This window comes from Polistes canadensis, unplaced genomic scaffold (genome assembly GCF_001313835.1).
Source record: "Polistes canadensis isolate GaletaPanama2010 unplaced genomic scaffold, ASM131383v1 scaffold_57, whole genome shotgun sequence".
In the NCBI taxonomy this organism is placed as follows: Eukaryota; Metazoa; Arthropoda; class Insecta; order Hymenoptera; family Vespidae; genus Polistes; species Polistes canadensis.
Window position 1 is genome coordinate 33,997 of NW_014569604.1, and position 24,376 is coordinate 58,372.

At 29.2% G+C, this 24,376-nt stretch overlaps 4 protein-coding genes across 9 annotated transcripts in view; 1 reads left to right on the forward strand and 3 right to left on the reverse strand.

Annotated features, from left to right (window-relative positions):
• The first annotated feature begins 1,946 nt into the window (after nucleotides 1-1,946).
• LOC106785850 (inositol monophosphatase 1-like) lies at nucleotides 1,947-4,556 on the forward strand. The gene is made up of 6 exons (XM_014746632.1): nucleotides 1,947-2,232; nucleotides 2,665-2,798; nucleotides 3,407-3,666; nucleotides 3,837-3,942; nucleotides 4,017-4,168; nucleotides 4,251-4,556. Exons 1-6 carry the CDS (start codon nucleotides 2,173-2,175, stop codon nucleotides 4,355-4,357), a joined length of 819 nt encoding a protein of 272 aa, XP_014602118.1. The 5' UTR covers nucleotides 1,947-2,172; the 3' UTR covers nucleotides 4,358-4,556.
• A 258-nt stretch (nucleotides 4,557-4,814) lies between these two features.
• LOC106785839 (serine/threonine-protein kinase PRP4 homolog) lies at nucleotides 4,815-13,001 on the reverse strand. 6 transcript variants are annotated; one of them, XM_014746610.1, is made up of 15 exons: nucleotides 12,898-12,991; nucleotides 12,228-12,381; nucleotides 11,669-11,918; nucleotides 11,053-11,594; nucleotides 10,247-10,943; nucleotides 9,811-10,161; nucleotides 9,651-9,736; nucleotides 9,332-9,478; nucleotides 9,096-9,249; nucleotides 8,751-9,003; nucleotides 7,943-8,181; nucleotides 7,260-7,699; nucleotides 6,745-6,818; nucleotides 5,694-5,768; nucleotides 4,817-5,252 (listed from the first exon to the last, which is right to left on the reverse strand). In XM_014746610.1, exons 1-12 carry the CDS (start codon nucleotides 12,965-12,967, stop codon nucleotides 7,499-7,501), a joined length of 3,144 nt encoding a protein of 1,047 aa, XP_014602096.1. In that variant the 5' UTR covers nucleotides 12,968-12,991; the 3' UTR covers nucleotides 4,817-5,252; nucleotides 5,694-5,768; nucleotides 6,745-6,818; nucleotides 7,260-7,498. The 6 variants fall into 6 exon arrangements, with proteins under 6 accessions (XP_014602098.1, XP_014602094.1, XP_014602096.1 ...); XM_014746612.1 differs by having other exon boundaries at nucleotides 4,815-5,252; nucleotides 6,745-7,699; nucleotides 12,228-12,395; nucleotides 12,898-13,001; XM_014746608.1 differs by having other exon boundaries at nucleotides 4,815-5,252; nucleotides 6,745-7,699.
• Nucleotides 13,002-14,625: 1,624 nt separating this feature from the next.
• On the reverse strand, nucleotides 14,626-24,150 carry LOC106785780 (titin). Its single transcript, XM_014746501.1, has 25 exons — nucleotides 24,128-24,150; nucleotides 23,422-23,921; nucleotides 23,034-23,081; nucleotides 22,838-22,948; nucleotides 22,604-22,756; nucleotides 22,161-22,524; nucleotides 21,705-22,020; nucleotides 21,345-21,633; nucleotides 21,082-21,159; nucleotides 20,849-20,981; nucleotides 19,633-20,069; nucleotides 19,228-19,497; nucleotides 18,746-19,127; nucleotides 18,206-18,651; nucleotides 17,953-18,094; nucleotides 17,583-17,852; nucleotides 17,045-17,490; nucleotides 16,667-16,969; nucleotides 16,424-16,578; nucleotides 16,192-16,342; nucleotides 15,963-16,040; nucleotides 15,731-15,835; nucleotides 15,440-15,637; nucleotides 15,030-15,335; nucleotides 14,626-14,828 (listed from the first exon to the last, which is right to left on the reverse strand). Exons 1-25 carry the CDS (start codon nucleotides 24,148-24,150, stop codon nucleotides 14,626-14,628), a joined length of 5,907 nt encoding a protein of 1,968 aa, XP_014601987.1.
• Nucleotides 23,422-24,376, reverse strand: part of LOC106785785 (titin-like) — a gene marked incomplete in the record, with an annotated part of 84,195 nt that continues 83,240 nt past the window's right edge. The window contains 1 exon segment of the mRNA XM_014746509.1: nucleotides 23,422-24,376.

The following is a 24,376-nucleotide window of genomic DNA, read 5'->3' on the forward strand; positions in this document are numbered from 1 at the left end:
AAAAAAAAAATTAAAACAAATCCGCCAGTAACGTATATAAAAGTGTAAGAAAGTATTTAATCGTCGCTATGATCGAATTTATCGAATTAATATAACAAATCTTCTCCCTTTTGAGTGTTGGCCTTGTAAAAGAGAAAGAAATAAAGAAAGAAAGATAGAAAGAGAGAATAAATATAAAACAACAAATTAAAATTGTGGCATTAATTAAATCAATTATATCGAATCGAAATAATGCCTATGTGTTATACTTGATTGAAATAATAGAAATCTACAACGACGGGATATAGTATTCGATCAATTATTCATTCGACGCTTATTATCTTTACAAATAACGCAAATAGAAAGGAAGAAATTATATATTTATATATATATATATATATGTATAAGGTGTCCCAATTTGTTTCCGTAAAATTTTACCAGCGTATTCAATAAGAAAAAAAAAATAGAAATGTTTTATAAAAAAAAAAAACATGGGCTTTATATTATAAAGTTATAATGAAAATATTAAACGACAATGGACTGCATTCTTGTCGAATAGGAATAAATTGTCGGTTCAAATTTCAATCGTCCCATTTTAAAAAATGGTGGTCCGTTGTTATAAAAATATAATATATATATATATAGAATTTACGAAGAGAAAATTAATTGATTGTATTATTATCAATATCTTGTTCTCGTTTATTTTAATTGTAGTAAATACTATTTCAATAATTGTTGTATAATCAAATAAATATCGGCAATGCGTTTAAATACTGTATCGGTAAAATACCAGTCCATTATCATTTTTGTTGTATATTTTAAATTAAACGTTTAAGAAAAATCCGTGTATATATTAAATTCGTTTTTTTTTATTTTTTAATTATAATGCATTCTGGTAAAATATGGTACTGGAACACCCTGTATAATATATAAATATACATAGAGAGACATATATACGAATGTATGCACACCAAATGCTAACGCACGAATAAGAAAGTAAAAAAAAATTGTTAATCGCAATAACAAGCGTCCATGATACGTGATGTCTGTATTTTATGTATTCACATTAGGAAATTAAGTGAAAGCCAAGAAAATAATACCTCGTGCTCCTTCGAGGTATGTACGATACATATCATTCCTTGTGGAACAAAATTAACTTTAGGTGTGATAATTAAAATATATATATATATAGTATATATGAATGTACATATCGTAACGATCGAAGAAATAACATTATACACGAATATTAATTTGTTTTCGAAGGAAATGAGTATACTTAAAAAATTCCAAATGTTCATTCAATTGATTTGAAATAATTAATTTTATTAGAAATTTAACACAATACACTTCGATCATAACGATACATACACGTATATCAGCATATATATACATGAAAAATGAAACAAATAAACAAACAAACAAACAAAAAGACAAATATATATACATTCTATTAAAAATTGCAAAGCTATGTATATGTATATGCGTTGAAAGTGACAATTAATATTGTTCTGTTAAACAATCGGCGTGTTTTTTTATACAATTCCCCTTCTAATGTTATATTTCTTTGTACATTGTATAATTTATTTAATAGTTATACAAGGTGATCAAATAAGATGTCTCATTTTGTTAATTTATAGAATAATTAAACTGAACAGTTAAAATATGTTAAATGTTAATTTGAAATTTGATTCCAAGTATGAGAAAAATAATAATGCAGTACAGATACGGTGACCATTATTTACTAAAAAACATCTGATAAAAAGAAATGAAAAATGAAAAAATGTTATATGACATTTTTGTCTTATGTTTTCATATAAAATTAATCCCTGAACTGGTTGTATATTTCATTTCTGCTTCATACTTTATAAAATATGAATAATTATTGTTTACTTTTGTTTAAACCCAGTGTCAACAGATTTAATTTTAAGTGCATAAAAACAGCGCAAGTGCATTAATCAAATATCAATGGCGCCACAATCGCTATAGATGCAGTTTTGGAGTGGGTGAAGGAACAATGACGATCATTCTTCGACAGCAGCTAACAAAAATGTAGTCAGTTTGTTGTCGGCATTCGTAATAGGATCTACGTTAAATTTTCTTTCTTATTATTTTCTTTGTTGCTCTTGATATAACAAAACGAGAAAATTATTACAACAATTTTATCACGATATTTTCATATTCCTAATCGTTAAAATGTCCAACATAGACGAATATTACTTGGAAATACTTGGACTGGTCAAAGAAGCTGGCTCGGTAAGCAATAAGTTTCTCAGAATCTTATGTGTCTATATGCATTGATCTTTATTTGATTATTTTCTCAAGAATTTCATCAATGAAATACATAAATAATGATCATCCTGTGTATCAGTATCCTATCGATTGGGATACAACCTTCAATTTAATTTTAGTAACTTAGCTATGTATATCTAACACTTGTTTAGCTTCATGAAAGAGATTCTTTCATAGTAAAGAATTCAGTTTTCTATCCTGTTTTCTCTTTTTGACATTATTACGTCATACATCTTCACGTGTATGCACACAAGTAATGGGGAAAATTATTCTGAAACATTTTTGAAATATTATTATTAAATCATAATGAAATTTGGCAGATAAGTAAATCGTTAAGAAATCGTATTAAAACAGAAAGTTTACTTTTAATTATTTAATTGATATCATATTCCGTAGATCGTAAGAGAAAAAATATATCAACGTAAAGATGCTATGACAAAATCCTGCGATGTTGATCTCGTTACGGAATGGGATCAAAAAGTTGAAAAACTTATCATGGATGGCATTTCTTCAAGATTTCCAGATCACAAGTATGTAAGATACTTAATGATATTATTATTAACAATATATATTAACGATAAAAGTAACGCGTTATCGTTAACAAATTCAAACGATCGATTTTTAATTTTGAATTAACGCGTAACGTAACGCAATTGGTCAAATGAATGATTGTAAATTGGAAATAAAAAAATAAATCAAATGACCAATATTGTAAGTAAGGAAATAAAAATTCTTTAATATGAAATTAAAATTTTGTTATCGTTCAATGATCTCTTATAGCGAGTTTATTGATTCAATTGACCCTTTTCTAATTAATACCCATTGACACTCATTTCTCCTCTATAAAACGATTAATAGATTTGATCAATTTAATCAAAGGGGAACCCATAATAATTTCAATAAAAATCTTCACGCTAGTAATAGTTGATGAAATTTCCGTTCCAACTTGTACGATGATTTCTCTCGAACATTTTTGCTATACCCTATTTATTTGCTTTAATAAAAAAAAAGGAAAAGAATGTTAGTTAATGACTTTTAACTGAACATAAACGATATGAAATGATTATATATGATTAATCAATAAAATTTGAATACCTTGATAATTAACTTGAATATATATATATATAATTGTTTTCAGATTTATTGGCGAGGAGACCACATCAACTGGTAAAAAAGCAGAATTAACTGATGCACCAACATGGATCATAGATCCCATTGATGGAACTATGAATTTTGTTCATGGTTTACCACATACATGCATATCAGTTTGTTTGCATATAGGAAAAGTTGCGGAAATCGGTGTTGTTTATAATCCTATTTTAGAACAGCTATTTACAGCTCGCAGAGGCAAGGGTGCTTTTTTAAACGGTGCTCCGATACGAGTTTCTGGTCAGAAAGGTGATTTATTTTTAAGCGGATCTAAAAAATGTTATTAAGAAAACTTTTATTAAGTACATATAACTTATATATATATATAATTATCTTTATAATTTTTGTATAATTTTCTTATATGATCACATACATTTATTTTATTCAACTTCGTAAAAATAGATCTAATAATTTTTCAGAGTTAAGTAAATCCTTGATCATGATCGAGATGGGTACAAGTAGAGATCCCGAGAAAATGAAAATTGTCTTTCAAAATATTAATATTTTGACACCACAGATCCATGGGTAAAATAATAATGAAACATTTGTAATAGTGTATAAGTGTATTTAAACAATAAATCAATGAGTTTATTCTTTAGGTTGAGAACATTAGGATCGTGTGCTTTGAATATGTGTATGGTGGCACTTGGTGGTGCTGATATTTGTTTCGAATTTGGAATTCATGCTTGGGACATTGCGGCTGGTGATCTTATCATCAGAGAAGCAGGAGGTGTTTGTATAGATCCAGCAGGTTTACGATAATTTAATTACATTTCTTTTTTTTTAACTGGCATTTTTATAAAAATCTTCAATATAAAATGTGTTCCCATCAGGAGGATCATTTGATGTTATGAGCAGAAGAGTATTATGTGCATCTTCTATGGAATTAGCTCAAGAATTAAGTAAACAACTTATACAGTATTATCCGGAACGAGATTGAAGATACAAATGATTATTAAATGATCATTCTTGTTATTTTCCTCATATAGTATTTACTTTTTTGGTTGTAAGTACTTATACCAAAGATTCCAATTATGTGTGTATATATATATATTATACATGATATCTTTAACAAATTATGTTTTATAATGACACTTATATAGAAATGAAAAATAAAGAGAATATTTTGAATCTTAAACCATACTTCGTTTGTTTCCTTTAACATTATATTATCGGTTGATTATTTGTGATTATTTACCTACGATAATATTATAATAATAAAAGAACAAATTTAAAATCGTATGATATATAAAATATATTTTTGCATAATTACATTTTGTACAGAAAATTAATAGATAGTATTTCATTAATCCAAAGTTTCCATATCTAGTTGTAATTGCATTATATTAATATATTTATTGTATAATATATTAAAAATGCATGTGCATATATATATATTAATACATTGTACTTTTTCATTGTGTTTCTTCAGTATATATTATACATGTGTAATATCCTTTTATTACTCTTAATTAATTATCTGAAAACTCAAAGCCATAGTGATTAGAATATTTATTAAGATCTTAATTATTGTTTGTCGTCTTATAAATAATGGATTGTAAAATCGCAATATTTTAATTATTTTCACGATATATACTTTACCTGCATACGTACTTACAGTTTTGCTTTCCTTAATGAATCTTTAGGACAAACCTTGTACCGGCTCAAATTAGTTTGATCTTTGATGATCCAATTTTTTGGATGACTCGACGATGATATCTTGTTTAAGCAGGTATGATGATACGGCGTAGTTTTTACCATTCCTTTGGGACACCTTTCATTATTCCTTCTCAGCATCTGATCTCTTCCGTTGCCTCCCCTCCTCACAGGGAGGGCTATAAGTGAAACATTACCAAATTGTCAATTAGAAAAGCATATGTTAAAGTTGTTATTGGATATATTCTTTTATTTCTGTATAAATATATACGTATATATTTTGAAATGTGCTTAAAATTTCTACTTGTCCTCCTCATACACAAATCTTCTATTTTTTTATTACATTTAATATACGCGAGGGCTTTTTCATTATTATTATTATAATTATTATTATATCGTATAATTATTATTGTTATTATTAATTATTACTATTATTAATATTAATATTATTTTTAGTATTATTATTGCGATATTGTTTGTTGTCGTTAGAAAAATTATGAAGTATAAATTCTTTGTCTAGATTACACACAACATTGTTTATGACTGTCAATAAACTATGTATGATATGTTACAAGAATCGGATATATTAAATATCCCATAAGGCAGCCCCCTATGAATACCTTGCAACGGGATCAGCGCTAAAGGCCCTTGAAAGGTCCGCTTGCACATAAAGATGATTCGAATTGATGATTCATCTGAAACATAAGCAGCCTCGTACAGTTTTCCCTTATTAAAAATTATTCCATGAACCATTTAAACAGCACTGAAAGTCTGCTCTATTGTATATTAAATAATAACTGAATAGTTTAAATAAAATATCAGTTAAAGAATTTTAATTCTTAAAACTATAATGTTATGTATTACAGAAATGTGTATATCCTGTAATATAATTGTTGTACGTATTTAAAATATGAAATAATATATATTATATATATATCTCACATATATAATAATATAGTCATAATATATCATATATAATAAGATATATATATAATAAATATATCTATGTATATGTTTGTGTGATTAACTTTTGAAACTGTTTACTGAACTTCGAATAAAAAATATTTTCGATTCACGTTTATGTTTATATGGTATATATATATATATATATAATTATATTATATATTAATTTATATTAATTTTGTTTAAGTTATTGAAGATCGATTAACAATACGATAAATCTATTATGTCGTTCCATTAAAATATAACTGTATGCTTAAGTTCGTTAATACAACAAGAAGACACACGTAGATCACTTTTGTAGCTAACACTTAAAACGCAATAAACTTGTAAGTGATATAGTGACTGAAAATATAAAATGCAGGGCTCTCTCCACTTTCTGTTAAGCATTTGTATTTTTATTTCAATAGTTGATCTACTTATTATACAATTTTTTTTCTTCTTCAGATTATACACCAAGTTTTCCTTTTTCGCTAAGTTTCTAATAGCGAATGTTATTTTTATGAATCGCTGACGTAAGAGAACAAGAAAAAAATACCGTTCCTGAACTGGGTTATGAAATTTTGTGAGTCTTACAATCTCTTGGTTTTTTTCTTTCATATAACAAATATTTAATATTAATGTATCGTATAATAATTTATAAGAGATACACTATCCGTAAGGAAGTCGCGCTTTAAATCGAAAAAGTGAAAAAAGAAAATTACCACATACCACCATAATGCTAAGTATCGATGGCCAGTTCATGCTGAAAGAGGCGGTCACTTTTTCCAGTCTGACTCATTCACCTAAGAACAACGTTACTTTTAGGTAACAAATATTTATAAGATTGGTAAGAATATATCTTTTTTTTTCTCTCTTTTCTTTTTTCTATTTTTTTTTCTTTTCTTTTTTTTTTTTTGTCAACATGAGCTCGTTACCTTTTAATTCGTAATAATGATTATTATTCGAAGATTAAAATAAAAAATGCAAATAATGTAATTACGTAATATGCTATAAATTCTGTGAATGTTTTTTAAATAATGAAATCCTACGTTCCCGGTATAATTACTTATACAGCAGATGGTAGCTAAGAATTTACTTCATTACGAAAATTGATTATGTCTTATAAAAAATATTGCACTCTATTGACCTGTATTAGTACTTAACAATCTATTAAATACATTATTTCAGATTGATAGAGTACAAGGTTGTTGCAATATGATGATATATGCATTATAAATATTTACTGCTTTATGCTCTTCGTTGTCTTGATTGAGTTACACTTGAAACTTTGCGCCGCCTCTTTCTGCTAAAACCAATACAGACAGTTCATGTAAGACAGACACCATTTACGCTAGCAATATCCGTATTTGATATCTGATAATATCCGATTTGTTTTTGGATTATCGTTAGCGGTGTCTCATTTCAAATTCACAAATTTTTGTCAATTATTTTTCTGTTGTAGAAGGACCCTAGGCAGGGTTACCTAAATTTTTTCTTGTATAAAAGGGTGTGCCAGAGCATGGTTCACAGTGATTCTTTTCCCTGCATCCAACATCAACGTGCGTTCTAATAAATCTTTAAGCTGACCAACTTTTCGACTTTGTTCGGGTGGTAATGAATTTCCACCAAGTTCTGCATTAAGGTCACGAGTTGCTGGGAGGGTGGACATTACGACGACTTTTTCCTAAAAATAAACACGTTGAACAACCTCATCTATTATAAAATTATAGCAATACGCAACGGAAGAGAGCCAATTTTATTATAGAAATTGATTATTATAAAAATAAAATAAATTGCAAATGTAAATTGTATATAAATACGAGAGAAATTTGTATGTCCAATGATAAAATATTGTTTAACAAATATAAAATACAGCTTACCACACGAAAAAAACGTAATCATAGAGAAAAATTGTAGAGAGACTTACCCGCTCAGTAACTTTATCAACTTCATGATAAAGAAAATTGCAGTTAGAGTCAAAGTGTTGATCCTTGAAGGTTCCTTTCCTTATTAGTTTATTAGGCATTTTGCCTTTTAGATCCATGAAGAACTTCAACATTTGATTATTCGTTTTGCCAGAAAACATTATTTTTCCAGTGTATAGTTCATATATTGTGCATCCAACAGACCACATGTCAATGCCAAAATCATAGGGTATACCAAGAACTAAAAAAAGGAAATATTATCTCTGATACATAACAAAAATTCTATAGCAGCAAACATGTTTCCTATATAAAGATCTATAAGTCCGTCCAACAAGTTGAGCCACTAGAAATTGAAATTTTAAATGGCCCCTACAAAAGGTAGTAAATTTAATGTTTCATGAATGAACTGTTGAGATTTACTTCTATTTCTACTACTACAGTATTTGAAGATTGTATGTACGCTACTGTTTCAATTATGTGCTTTTGTTTATTTCTACTGACTCGACTTTTTGGGTAAATAATAAATTTGAAATTTTTTTTATAATATTAGTGTACCAAAGTTTCATTCTTATTTGATCATTTGGAAAGTTAGAAATTGAAAATAAAAGTAAGATAGCTATATGAGACTAATAATCTACCTTCTCTCACAAATTATAACAATATTTTCTTCATTGTCACTCTGTCTTAAGATGATCACGCATTATAAGGTTGTCTATCCTGTCTATCCAGATAATTTTATTCGTACACTGACTGTTATAATTTATTTTCATTTACATAAAAATATATGTAATAATTAATGAATATACTTACTAATTTCTGGAGCACGATAAAATCTTGATACAAGATATGGTGTTATCTCATTTTCATGAGCATGAGATGCAGAACCAAAGTCACAAAGTTTTAATACCAGTTTACTTTCACTGACTAGAATATTGTCTGGTTTAATGTCAGCGTGTAAAATATTCGCTCGTTTTAATAATTTTAATGCAAGGAAAAGTTGTTGCGTGTACGATCTTACAGCTTTAACGTGTAAACCAACATCTTTGCCATATTTTTTTAATACCTATATAATAAAAAGAAAAAAATATATTTATAAATTATCTACATGTAATAATATCTCTATGCTTATATATATATATATTTTTATATACATACTTCTCTTAAATTCATAGCTAATGGTTCAAAAACCATACATAAATGATTTTTATGAAAAAAATGCCTAAATAGTCTCAAACAATGAAATCGATCCTCTGGATCTGCATCGTTAAGCTTTCGAAGAATTTCTAATTCCTTGAGTCCAGTACGATGCCTGTAAAAGATGTAAAAATAATATAATAAAATTGCCCGTATTTGTATAAGACTTATGAATATTATATAAATCAATTTCTTACATAATTTCATTATTCCGAATGATTTTTACAGCAACATCTAAATTGCCTCGTGCACTGTCTCTAGCCCTTACGACATTGCTAAAAACCCCTTGTCCTGTGTAACCATAAACAACAAACCGAGAATCCAGTGTCTCGCCAACTCGAACACTAAAATTGATATTACATTATTCGATTAAACTTATTTAAGAAAATTACATATATACATCAAAGTTGTAAAAACACTTCTATAGGTTCTAAAATAAATTATTAAAAAATATTTATTTGTTATAATTTTCAAGATACTATATAAAAAGTTAAAAATAAAATAGTATTATCTTACCGATAATATCCTTCCGCATCATCCCAATTATCTGTTAAACTAGGATTGTCTGGACCACCTAAACGTTTACCTTCAACGGTAGGACTCTAGAAAAGTGCAATAATAAAAATTACGATTATGATAATATAATAAATAGAATATTTCCACAAAACATACATACATTAAAATAACCAATGTTATCAGCTTCAGCAAACATATCCCATTCATTTGTTTTTTTTGTACTTTGTTTTTCATCTTGTTTAACTTTCTCTGTCATTTTTGTGTTTTCAATCTTTTCAGATTCTTCAGGTAATGCATCCTCAAATCTAGACTTTCTTTTTTTAACTGGCTGTGGTGATTTTGGTTTTTCAGGCAGTGGTGGAGTATGACTCTCCGAAGTAGATTCATTATTATTTGAAGGCATCTCTGGTGATTTTTGAGATGTATTTGAATGACTTTCTGACGGAGGAGTTCCAGTGACAGCTGTTACATCAGCAGACATATTTGAATCCTCATTTGGTCCATTTAATCGCTAAATAGAAAAAAACATATAAGATATTACATAAAATAAATGAAATAATATCTAATAAGACTCTTAAATTTATATAATCAAATACCTTGAGTAACTCTTCTCTTTGTTTCCTCCTACGTTCAATAATAGCTTCCTCATCCTCTTCTTCCTCAATGTCGATATCCTTCATATCTTCTTCGCTAGAACTGTCAGAACGTTCTACTTTTAGGCCTTCCGACAAAGAATCTTTGTACTTATCACTTCTTTCTTTTTTACCATTCTTTTCTCTATCCCTGTCATGATCTCGAATGTGTTTTTCCCTATCCCTACGATTTCGGGACAAAGAACGCGATCTTTTATAACGATCATTGCGATCTCTATCCATTCTATTTCTAAGGGGACTACGAGATCTTCTTATACTTCTAGATCGTTCTCTAATTTTTTCATGATTCCGACTATCACGTCGATCTCGTGCATCCGTATCACGACTGGCTTGTCTATCTCTATTTGCATGACGATCTCGACTAGTATGCCGTTCTCTACTGTCTCTTTTATCACGACTGGAATGACGATCTTTACTTAGTGGTCTGTCTCGATTATAACGATCGCGACTATTATGCCGATCTCGACTTGATTGCCGATCTCGACTGCTTTGACGATCCCGATTGTCTCCTCTATCACGACTATCGCGTCTCGATGAAATATGCTTTATATCAACTTTAGTATCTTGACTTTTTGAATCATTATGAGATCTAGATAAATGTCGACCCAAGTCTCGCTTTCTGTCTCCTCGTTCTTCCTCCCTGGAATAAGATAATAATAACATTAATAAATAATACTAATACGTTTATTAAATTTAACATAATATAAAAATGTATGATACCCTGTATTCAAATAAATGCAGCAACTCACCTTCTATCGTACTCTCTTTTACGTGGTTCATCCCTTCTACTACTACTAGTTTCTTTACGTCTATCTTCTTCTATCCTTTTCCTAGAATCTTCTTTTCTAGAATCATCTTTATGCCTCTCGTTAGTTTTTCGTTTCTCATCTCTTCTCACATCATCTCTTTTTATTTCTTCTCTTGGCCGGGTCTTCTCCTCTCTTCTTCTGTCAGAATCCCTTCTCTTATCTTTATGGTCTTCTCTGCTTCTTCGATCTCTACTCATATCTACTATAACTCGCCTTTCAGGCTTTGATATTTTTTTACGTTCCCTACTTCCTGACTTACTTCTAGGTCGTTTTTTGTGGAGTATATTTTCATCTTCGCTATCATCTTCTACGACTATTACATCCGGTGTTTCCGCTTTTGTTTCTTCATCCTCCTCTCCTTCATCTTCTTCCTCTTCTCCTTCTTCTTCTTCCTCTTCCTCCTCTTCTTCCTCTTCGAGTTCCTTATCTTCCTTTTCAGATTCATCTGACAAGTATTGAACTAAACACGCTTGTAATCGTTCCTATAAATAAATTATAATACTTAAAAACGTACTTTAACAATTATTACAAATATTTTAAATTATTACACGCATACCTTCTGTTTCATTAATTCCTCCAAATCAATATCATCTTCAATAATAGTACAATCGACTTCATCCGAATCAAGATCCACAAGTTTTTCATCTTCACTTTCTTCTGTGGAGACTATTTCCAACAATGAATTTTTAACTTTGCCATTCAGGCCAATTTCTTTCTGATTAATACGTTGTGATGTTTTCTCTTCCAACGCACCATTTTCTATTTCTTTCTCTTTACGTGGTCTTTTATGTTTCTTGTGTTTTTTTCTATAAATTCATTAAATGAAATATTTTATCTTTTATATTTATTAAAATAAGTTTAACACTAAATGTACCATGACTATTCAAATAATCGGTTGAAAAACTTTTTGTAGCAATTCTTATAAGTTACAGTACTATTTCATGAGTCAAAAATTCTTATTGCATAAATGGTATATTTTTTGCTATACATACATTGGAAAATATATGACTTTTTAAAGATGGGTCATTTGATCCGCTATGATAAAAATAGTATACATAAAGCATCAGTACGTTTAGTGTTAAGAGATGTTCATAATATTAATATACTTTAAATACCTTTCTTGTCTATCTATTCTTCCATCTTCTTTCTCTATCACTCTATCTTTTTTATGTTTGTGGTGTTTGTGTTTTCTTTTTTTCTTTTTCCTTTGATCCCCAAGCATATCTGATTCAGAGTCTATACCAGTAATTTCTCTTTTGGAATCTAAATCTATATCGGATGAGCTAAAATATATTGCTTACATATTATAAAATTGATATAAGATGACTTTCAAAAATATTATTATTATTATTATTATTATTATTATTATTATTATTATTATTATTAATAGTTTTATTATTAATAAAAAGTAATAAATGCTGAAATACAATAGATATTGAATTAAGATTTAAAATATTAATAAACGAATTGACTGTCTTCCATTTGGAACAGTCCAGTGAAAGACGTGAAGGTTACAAACAATCAATTTTAGGTTATTATTGAATAAATATTCGGAGAAAAATTTGTAAAAATTATTTTTTTAAAAAATCTAAGTATTATTTAATCAATATAATTATAAACGTATACAATTTTTAACGATGTTTATTTTGCAAAAATCTAAAAACAAACAGTTCTCTCACAAATATGATGTAAACAGAATGCCAAATGCATATCATTGTATACTGAACGAATCAATTGTTCAAAAAATCTGTATAAATTCTATATAACGTAAAAAAGCTTACTCACCCCATGTTGATGTTATATAAATTATAAATAATGAAAATATTATGGAATCACTGCACTTGATAATACGCATACGTTCATTCTTTAACAAGACGCCATTTTGTATTATCGATTCTTCTGTTGCTCCATCTCGAATAAAACATCGACTATCGATTATTGTGATTAATTCGTACAATTCGAATTTCGGAGTTTTTAATTAACAATAAATACCGTAAAAAATACCATAAAAAAATGTCGGACCGTCGTACAGTAGTTACAAATTCAGTTTTAATTACTATCAGACAAAGATTCCATATTTATATATTGAAATCGGAAGAATAAGAAGAAAAAGAAATCGAACAAATATTAACTGCATTATGCGCGTTTAAAGTGATTGCAATTTTCGAGATGCAGCGAGTTCACTCTCGACGCTCACGTTTCAACTGATAATTTACAGGTGTGTATAAGTAATTATTTATAACAAATAGTTGATAAAGATGCTACAAGGGTCTATTAAATATATTCCACTGATTAAAAGTCTTCCAAAAAATACTTTCCTTTTTAATTTTTAATTTTCAATGCGTTATACTACAAAACAAAAGACTGCTTTTAAATATTTATTAATTTTAATCAGTCGAACAAGAGAAAAGGGTGAAAGAGTATTGAAAAATAATAAAGATAGACTGTAATATTATGTTTATAATTTGAGATAATTTAATTCATAAAATATTTTACAATGTAATTACGAGCAATGCAACACATCCTTGGTACTATATTAGTGATGTTGTTTAGCACCTATATTTTACGTCTCGTGATAATACCAAAGATGTGTGACATTTAAATCTCGTTTTGATTCGACAGTTACGACCAGTCCTTTAAAATGTTGATTACGATAATCAACGATAATCAATAATTAATATAATTAAATCTATCGGCAATGATAATAAGTAATATTAAATATAGATTACAGATTAATAATAAATACTTAAAAGTAATACTCCCAAACAACTCTAATAATAAGTGACTGAACGTTGCCTACCGTATGCAACATTCTTGGGCGGATATATATATATATGACGAAGGGAAAGGGAAAAGGGTGTAAAGGTAGTTCAACTTTCAATCGTTCAATCATTATCGTGCCATTCATATCACGTTTTTCAATAAGAGAAGTATTCAAAGGACAATTCCGAGTTATCTTTTAGTTGCATTATCGTTCTCCTGTTAAAATATTTCATAGGAAATCGAAAAAGCATTCCGTTTTTTCTCTTTTTTTTTTTAGTCAACATTTGTCTCCTAGCTTAATCAGATTTGTAAATGTGAATTTAGTTTGTTCGACCTGTCAATCTTTCAAAAAGAGATTATTTTACAAAATTCTTAATAAATAAACATTTGATTTAATCATATAATGTAATCTCATTATCTAATATAATCTCTGACTAGTTCTTACACTCGTCCAATCTATTTTAGTTCATAAAATACCAAAGAAAAGGAAGTTAACCTATCATATTTTCTTTTATGGAAGAACTGTAAGTGACATGTGTCGTTAGCTTAAAAAAAAGCTCGTAGATTATTCTTCTTGTTGATCTTCTTTCATTTTTTCTTATAAATCAAAATAAAAATATCCATTTTGTTCCTAACCTTGATTAAAGTTTTGTTCATTGCATTTGGTAACGACAAGTACCAAATGCATTCTTGATAAGAAATAGATTCTCATAGAAATAATAGAATAACCGTTTAAAATTGTAGAAATGCTTATTTGAATAGTTTCTTAGCATTATGCCAAATGCGGAAAAAGTATTCATCCTTTCTAAGAAGTCTTCCTCTAGCATAAGAATGAATATCAGCATCCATATTATGCTCTCGCAGCCAGGAACTTGTATTTTCTGTGCTGAAACTCACAGATGCAGGTTCACCTTTGTCTGTTGCTTCTGCGACTGGCTCCACCACTGCTAATTCTAAGATACAAAAAATTACATGCATGAGTTTATGAGTTATGTTAAGCATTGAGCCTCTTTTGTAGAACTTTGTTCAGTGATGTTCACTGTGGCAAACGTCGTCTGAATGTAAAGTATATTCTCAGTTATTAGTGACTGAGACATGGCAATTAACATGTTAATATAATTATATTAATCTATAATATAATACATATATCGTACCTGAAGTTGGTAGTATTTTAAAAGGCTCATCTGACTCCAATGGTTCACTGAGACCAACCTCATTTCTAACGTAAATTCTCACTAGATACTCATGATTCTCTTGAAGATCTTTTATATTTATTTTTAATATATCAGCCTTGACTCGTCCTACTTCAATCCACATAGTCTTTTTAGCATCCCTCATAACGATTCTATATCCTTCTAAAGGTGCACCACCGTCTGATTCTGGTTTACCCCATTCTATAACCACTGTATTTGCAGCTATTTGTCTGATTTCTAGTGGGGCAGTAGGTGCTGATGGTACAGCTAATAGAAATAGAGATTTTATTAGAATAGAATAGAAATCTGTTTCATTAAATTAATAACTATATAGTTGCATATATGAACATTAATGTTATAGGTATACATACTAGCATGAGTTTTAAGAGTAACTGGTTCTGAATTTGTAGGTAAACTGAGACCCATACTATTCTCAGCAAATACTCTGAACAAAAATTCACTTTCCTTCAAATTTTCAATGCAATATTGGTGAGTTGTAGCTTCCAAAGTAACGACCTTTATCCATCTTGAACCTTTACCAATTAATGGTCGTTTTTCGATAATGTAACCTGTCGGATATTTGGAAAAGAAATATATATGTATATAAGTATGCATATAATATTATTTTATAATAAATTAGAGAATGAATTTTTATTCATTACCTGTAAGTTCAGTTCCTCCATTATTAGCGGGCGGGGACCATGTAAGTGTTACACTTTTACTTGTGAAGTTTATTACTCGAACATTGAGCGGACTAGATGGTGGTGCTAAAAATATAGAATATATATTTATTACATTGTTCTATAAATTTGTTTGTTATTTCACTCATTAAGATTTGTGGATTAGTTAATATTAATTGTGTAATGCGCATATTAAAACAAGCCATTTACTTACTTTTAGTTAAAACAATTTTTGATGGTGGAAATATGCCTAGTAATGCATATAAGTTGCTATCTGTAAGCTTTGTTATTTCTAAGCAAAAGCAAAAGTATAAGCATTAAGGTAGCAAAATTTTGATAAATAATAATAAGTAGTAATTTTATAAGCGTAGCAATGATTTTCTACATTCGTAAATTAAATTTCTTTATATTCATTAATTTATTTTGTAATTATTATTACTTACTTGCTCTCTTTCCAGCTATAATTGGTTCCTCGGAGATGTATGGTTCACTCATTCCAATTTTATTTCTTGCTGTTATTCTAAAATCGTATGCCATATCGGTTTTCAAATTTGATACACTGATGTTTGTCACCTCAGCCTTTGTGTTGCCCACCTATAATTCAATTATTTTTTATTTAATTCCATATTTTAAAAATAAATATTTAAGATTTTTATAATTTATGTATATATATACCTTCTGCCATGCTTTCTTTGATGACTCTGTCATTTCAATGGTGTAATCTATGATTGGTGAACCACCATCATTTTCTGGAGCTTGCCATTTTATTGTGAAGGATGTTTTAGTCATGCCAGAAACCTCTAAAGGTCCTCTTGGTGGTCCAGGTGGATCTATGAAAATTAAATAGAAAAAAATATAATATAATAATATAGATATACATATATTAAGTATTTTTAAATATAATCTAAGACTATGTACCATCGGACTTTCTTGTCTTTATTCGTTCAGATTCTAAAGGTTCTGATGCACCTACAGAATTTTTAGCAATTACTCTGAACATATACTCTACTTCTAATTGTAACTTTTGTACACAGAAACTTTCTATGTCTTTATCAACATCAGCTACTTTCGTCCAATTCATCTTAGCTGTTTCACATTTTTCAATAGTATATTTTTCTATTTCAACACCACCGTCATCAATTGGTGCTTTCCATTCAACTGTGATACGATCTTGCCTGATTTCTTTTGTTATTATTGGTCCTTGAGGTTTACTTGGTTTATCTAAAAAAAAAAAGTTATTTGAAATGTAAAATATAATTGACAAAAAGATATAAGTCATTTATTATTCTTATTTACCTATAACTTTGAGGTGAACATCTATAGAAGAAGTACCAGCTTCATTAATTGCTTCTGCTGTGTAAGTACCAGTATCTTCTCGGATAATAGAGTTAATAGAGATAATAGAAATTTTCTCTACAGTATGAGTTGATACTCGTTTATCAATTATCTTTTGACTATTCTTCGACCATGTTACATCTGGCGTTGGGAAACCACTGGTTTGAACATCTATCTTCCATTCTGAACTAACAGGTAGTTTTTGATTTGCCAATGTTTCATCGACAGTCAATTTTGGTGACTCTTGTATCTTCAATTCACATGTGGTTTCTGCTGTACCAACTTCATTTTCTGCTTTTACAGTAAATGTTGCTGAAGATGTTTCTGTTGTTTCCGAAATTATATATTTTGCTACACGATTTTCATAAGTTATATTAGCATTAGCGAACGGTTGATTATTCTTGAACCTAATGGAACAATACAAACAATGAATAATTCATATATTATAAATATTCATATGTAATATATATACTATAATTGTATAAATAAAATTACATACCATGTAATTTCCGGTGCTGGCGATCCACCAATGACACAAGAAAGTGTTACGCTTTGTTTTAAACCTACATTTACACTTCTTAGTGGCTCCAAAATAATTGGTGGCTCTAATTCTGATGGCTTTACAATTTTGAAATATGGTGATTCCGAAGATGGTTCGCTAAGACCTATTTTATTAACAGCTGTTACACGGAAAGTATATTCCTTGTTTGTTGTTAATTTTGTTACTTTGTGACTTGTTTCTGTAATCTTTTCTGTAACTTTGATCCATCTAAAAATAAGCAATTACATGTATGTAAAAATTGTAATAACGAATTATGGATCATGTAAAGATTAATATATACAATAATATATTTTTTTTGAATACTTACGAAGTTTCCACCTTCTCATGATATTCTAAAATGTATTCTGTAATTGGCAAGTTTCCATCTGATTCTGGCTTTTTCCAATGCAATGTAATGCTTTCATCTGTTAATTCTAAAGGCTCTGGAGTACCTGGTTTGCTTGGTGGTTCTGAATAAAAATAATTTTTTGTAATTAAGTAGAGGATTAATGTCTATAATAATCTCAAATTTATAGTAATATAGAAATCCATTATTATTTGCATTGAAGCTTTTTACTTACGTGCAATTGCAACACTTATTACTATAGAAGCATCACCATGTGGATTGAATAGTCTCAAGTTGTAATCACCAACATCTTCTTCCTGTACTTTTGTAATAGTTAAAACAGCAGATTCTTCATCTATTGAAGGAGTAATTCTCTTAGATTTTGTAACAATACGACCATCAACAGTCCATTCATCTGTTGGCATTGGTGTTGCTGTGAATTTGACTATAATTTCGATGTCATCTTCTTTGTTCACTGTATATTTTGTCTGAGTATTTGGATTAATTTTCGGTGGTGTTTCTATAATTTCAACCTTTAATCTGGATGATGTTTTTACATTTGTCACAACAGCTGTGTATTCTGCAATATCTTCTGTTGTACATTTCTTTACGATGAGTTTCTTTATATTACCCTCATCAATAATAACATATTTTTCAGACTTTTTGATGATTTCTCCTTTTCTATAAAATCAATTTATACATAAATTTTATTACAATTGCAGAATGCATGAGATTTATATACAATATGTAAAAAGGAAATAATTATTATATATACCTTAACCATGTGACTGGAATATTTGATTGAGATATTTCAATAAGGAAGGTAGCATCTTTATTCAATGGTACCAATGTAACATCTGGTAGTCTAGCAATAAAATCTACACCAGGTTCTTCGACAATTAATTTAGCTGAAGATGTTTGTTCTCCAACTTGACATGAATAGACACCTGCATCTTCAGATTCTGTATCATAGATCTTTAACTTCTGTCTCTTGCCATCAATAGAAAGTTGTACATGTTCAGAGAACTGTAATTCCTGATTATCCTTAAACCAGCGCACTAATGCATCACCTTTGGTTAATTCAATATCGAAAATAGCTTTCTCTCCTCTAGCTATTGTCACATCTTGCATTTTAGTAATGATTTCTGGTGGTAATTCTGAAATACATTAAATACATGTCTTATTATATACTGTTCTTTATAAGTAAATATAAAATGATAATTATTAAATTATTTGAAGAAATATACAAATACATACCAACAACAGTAACTTCAGCTGTACATTGTTGATTAAGTAATGTACATGTGTATTCTCCTTCATCATGAACTGATGTACTTCTGATAAGTAATTTTCTTACTGTGCCTTCTTTTACAAAGTCTAGTTTTTCATTGCTCGGTTTTAATGGTACTCCGTCTTTATACCATTCGACATCAACAGTCTCAGATGTTATTTCAACTTCTAAAATTGCTGTTTCACGTTCCTTCACTTCAAAGTCTTGTAGTTTTCTTGTAAACTCAGGTTTAGCAGCTGTAGAAATGAATCGATTCAAGTAAATTTACAATTTTTGTGATAATCAATTGTAAAATAATGAAATAAAGTATAAACATGGTTTTTATCTAATCTAGAAACAAATCTAAAGTACAATGAAATCAAGATACATACGTTTCACAGTGACAGTGCTAGATGTTGTCTGATTTTTGACAGTACACTTGTATGTGCCTTCGTCAATAGCATTTGTCTTTTTGATGACCAGCTTATGTACTCGTCCTTCTTGAACAATTTCACGATGATCCATACCACTGATTTCTTTTTCATTATGCCACCATGTTGTGGATACTGTATGAGAGGTTTCACATACAAGTTCCAGCATTTTGTATTCATCAACTGTGACTTTTTCTTTTAATTTCTTTGTAAACGTTACTTTATCAACATCCACAGTAACTTTAGCTCCATGCGAAGCCTTTCCAACTGGATTACTGGCAACACATTTATAATCTCCAGAATCTGTCTCCGAATCAGCATTTTTAATCTCAAGAGAAATATTTTCCCCGTCGTAACTTATTTTTATATTTGGTGATTTTTCCAATGGCTCGTTATTTCTATTTTTTAAAGTAAAATTTACACAATATTATATATATATATATATGTCATGATTAAAGCATTTATATTTAATTATTGTATAGAATAACTTTATATTGTAGTCTTAATGCACATAATTATAAATTAGATGTAATGTTCTTTTCAAAATTCACCGTTCGATCGTCTTATTGTTTTTTATGAAAGTCGATTAAATTTCTTTTATTAATTGTTGTTTATATGATTTCCCTAAGACTACATATACATAAGGAAAACAATATTTTTAACAAATAGAATTTCCTTTTTTGGAAAGCCATATAAACAATATTCAATAACAGAACTTACATAGAAGTTACGTGTTAGTCTAACGGTGGATTTCATGGATGACGGTACGTCAAACTTAAACTCCGTATTTTTAGATTAAAATAAACATTTCTTTTTCGAATAATTATTAATAAATTAATATAAATCAGAAATATATCTAATCGAAATTAATATTTGAAGTACATCAATAGGTATGTAATTTTTTTTATTATTCTTACTTGAATCGGTATCAAATCCATTCATATACTAAAAAATATTTAAATAATGGTAAAAACGCTAAAAGATGACCAACCAATTGTTAGACATGAAAAAATCCGATATTTTCCTTATTATAACCAACATGTATGATTTTAAGATACGAGCATTTTTTATACATTATTTTCGTATTTGTTTAATTCATTTGTTTTATATTTTAATGCTAACATACATATATGCATATGAATGATAAAAATTAATATAGAATTTGCAATATACTTGCCTTAACCAAGTTATTTCTGGGACAGGATTTCCAGTAACTTTTGCAACAAGTTTGAAGGTACCTTTTTCAGGTACTATAACTTCTTGGAATCTTTCAGTAAATAGTGGTGGCTCGGGTGCACCACTTGGTATTTCTATAAATTGTATACATTTTTTAAAAATAGAACTTTTTAATACTTCCTTGTTAAATAATAGAATTAAAAGATGAAAATATAAGCAGAAAAAGTCCCATACCCTTAGAAGATAAGATGCAGAACTCTTCGTCTTGCTGTTCAATGTTAATAAGCAAGGCAGACTTGAGATGTAGATTCACTGAAATGCATATTAGTAAAGCATTTGGTAATGTTAGTGCAAAATGCTCGTCATCGGTATGAACAAATAGTTAATAAATTGTGATTGTTAAAAATGATTGAATTAAAAAGCATAAAGAGATTCATAGAAAATTTATGAATAGCAATTATGTGAATAATTGAATGAAATATAAAATATTATCTTACTTTCAACTATCAATGTTGCTTGAGTTTCAGCTTTGCCAAGATTATTAGTAGCAACAACAGAATATTCTCCTGTATTTTCTAATTTTGGTTGGATTATGGTCAATGTATTTACATGACCATCTTGTTGTGGTGTTAAATCCTTAATTGGTTTGCCATCCTTATACCATACTATTTTTGGTGCTGGATTACCAACAATTTGAGTAGATAAAACAACGGTTTCTCCTTCTCGTACAACATACGATTGTAATGGTTCTAATATTTCTGGTGGTTCATTATCTCTAGTTTTGACCTATAATTAAGATTATATTTTAAGAATTTCAATTTGTTTATTTCTATAAAACTCAATAATTTGTCACTTACCTTTAAAGGTATTTCGATGCTAGCCTCACCCTCTCTATTTTTAGCAACAATTTTATACCTTCCTTCTTGTATTTTCTGAACTTTGGAAATTTTGACTATACTACAGTACATGTGCATATCACTTTCGCTTGTGATGACAATATTTTCTTTGCTAGTTAGCTGTGTGTCCTTGTAATACCATGAGATTTCAGGTTCTGGTACGGCTACCAGACGACTTTCAAGTATCACATCATCACCTTCATTGACATATTTTGCTTTTGGTTTTCGAGAGAACGTTGGTGGAATTCCTTCGAGAATATCAGCTAGTGAAGATTCTCTGTAAAGAAAATGAGATAATTAATTAATCTTTTAGCTACTGTTAGACTTTCTGCAATCAATTTCAACTCTCACTGCGCATAAAAACTATATTTTTACTTATTATTATAATTATTAAAAATTATTAGCAAATTTAAATACCTTGACAAACTTTTTCTGGATGGTCCAGTTAAGTCTGATCCATGATCAGATAAAGGAGCTTCTACTATTAATTCAGTTGTGCTAGATGCAAATCCTGCTGTATTCTTGGCAACGCAAGTAAATGTACCTGCATCTTCGGGGAAAACTTCTCTTATAATTAAAGTTGCTACATTATCATCATCATAATAAATTTGGAAGTCTGGTGATGGTTTAATGATAGCGGTTTGACGGAACCAAGTTATTTGAGGTCTTGGTACACCTTCCACTTGACATTCGAATTGCACTGTATATCCATCCGGCGTATGAATTGGTTGTAATTTCTCAATAAATCTTGGAGCAGATGCCTTTTCTCCTGGTGCTGGTTCTATATTCAAATTAACAATATATTAGCTTTAATTACTTCAATCATTTTATTGTGGTTCATAAAGTATAATGAAACTTACTTTCAAATACAGGTAATTTGTCGATCTTTTCATGTAATTTACGTTGTAAATAGATAGTGTAATGTACTTCATCTAACAGATATTGCGCTGGTACCCATCCTTTTTCTTCTGTTAAATTTTTCTTTACAAACCACCAGTCCTGATTTGTGTGATCTAGAAGAGACAATATAATTATACGCGAATGCCTCTTATTATCTATTGAATAGTTATAATTTATAAGTGTGTAATACTCACCAATTATGTATACTTTTTCACCCTCAACAAGATTAATTGCTTCATCTGTTTCAGCTACGTACGAACAAATTGAATACATCGTATCGCCATCACGAACAACATACTCCACTTCTAGAAAAATGATATAAAATATTTAATAAAAGAATTGATATATTTTATAGTTATTTTCATGAGTATGTTTATTCTTATACTTTACCTTCTTCGTAAATATCTTCTTCCCTGGTGATGCTAAGTGTTGCTTCTTCTGTAATTTACATTTAATGTGAAATGTCGTAAAAAAAATTAATGAATTATTAATTAAACGTAGCTAAGCAACTGTTAATTATTATAATGACGATGGTAGTTCTTATTGTTTTTTTTTTCTTTATTTTTAAAACCGATATGCTTTTCATCGCAAGTTTTTAGTATGAGGATCGAATGAAATTTTGGATACCTAAAGAAGGAATGATGTATTCGCGATGTTAACTGGAACTGAAATATTATGTTAGAAATAACGAATATATATGATGAAGCTGAAAGTATATTACATAAAAATGAAAATATTATAAACTGCAAAAGCGAACAATGGTAAAGTATTATCAAACCTTCATCGTAAGTAGATGGCCGTCTTTTAGCTTTTAATTTCAAAGCCAAGGATTCATCTGTTTCTTCGTATGAATATTTTCTTTCGCGTTTCAATTTCATTTGTACATCCCCTTCTTCGAATTCTTCTACAGAATATGGACGAGGTTGTTTCTTTACTTTTCTTCTCAAAGGAATTTTCATCTCATCGGTTTCCAGTTCTTCAATACTATATTTACCCTCTTCATCAGATTCATCAATGATTTCTTCTATGACAGGACCAGAATCATCTTCAACTTCTTGAATAAATCGAATCGTTTCTTCCCCAGTTTCTTCTGAATATGTCATTGGACGTTTCTTTGGTTTCAAACGAACTTTACCAGACATCGAAATATCTTCTTCCTCGTACGTGTTAAGTGAGATTTTAAACTCTTGTTCAACATCTTCTTTAGTTTTGGTTCGGCGTGGTCTGAATGTTACGTTTTCAACTTCGGTAACTTCCTTAATATCTGTCCTAGGCTTTCTTTTCGGTCGTAATTTACGTAATGTGACATCTTCATATAATTCTTCGACTGCTTTAGGTGCTTGTTTCGGTGGTTTACGTTTAAATGTAAATTCTCCAATTAATTCTTCTTCCACCGGTTCTTCTATCTCTTCCTTTCGTTGGATCGTCAATTGATCTGCTTCTTCTTCTTCTACTTTAGGTTTAACTTCTTTCTTTTTCTTTACCGTGATATCAGCCTGTACTTCATCCTTCGTTACTGTCTTTTCAGCTTTCTTTAAAGTAACCTCAGTTTCTTCAATGTCTTCAGTAACAGATGGTTTCTTCTTTGGTTTTCTCTTCAAAGTTATCTCGTCTACAGTTTCATCTTCTTTAGTCTCTTGGACAACAGGTTTCTTAATAGTAATCTCATCCGCTGCCTCTTCGGTTACCGGCTTCTTCTTTGGTTTTTTCTTTATGGCAACTTCTTCGGTTAC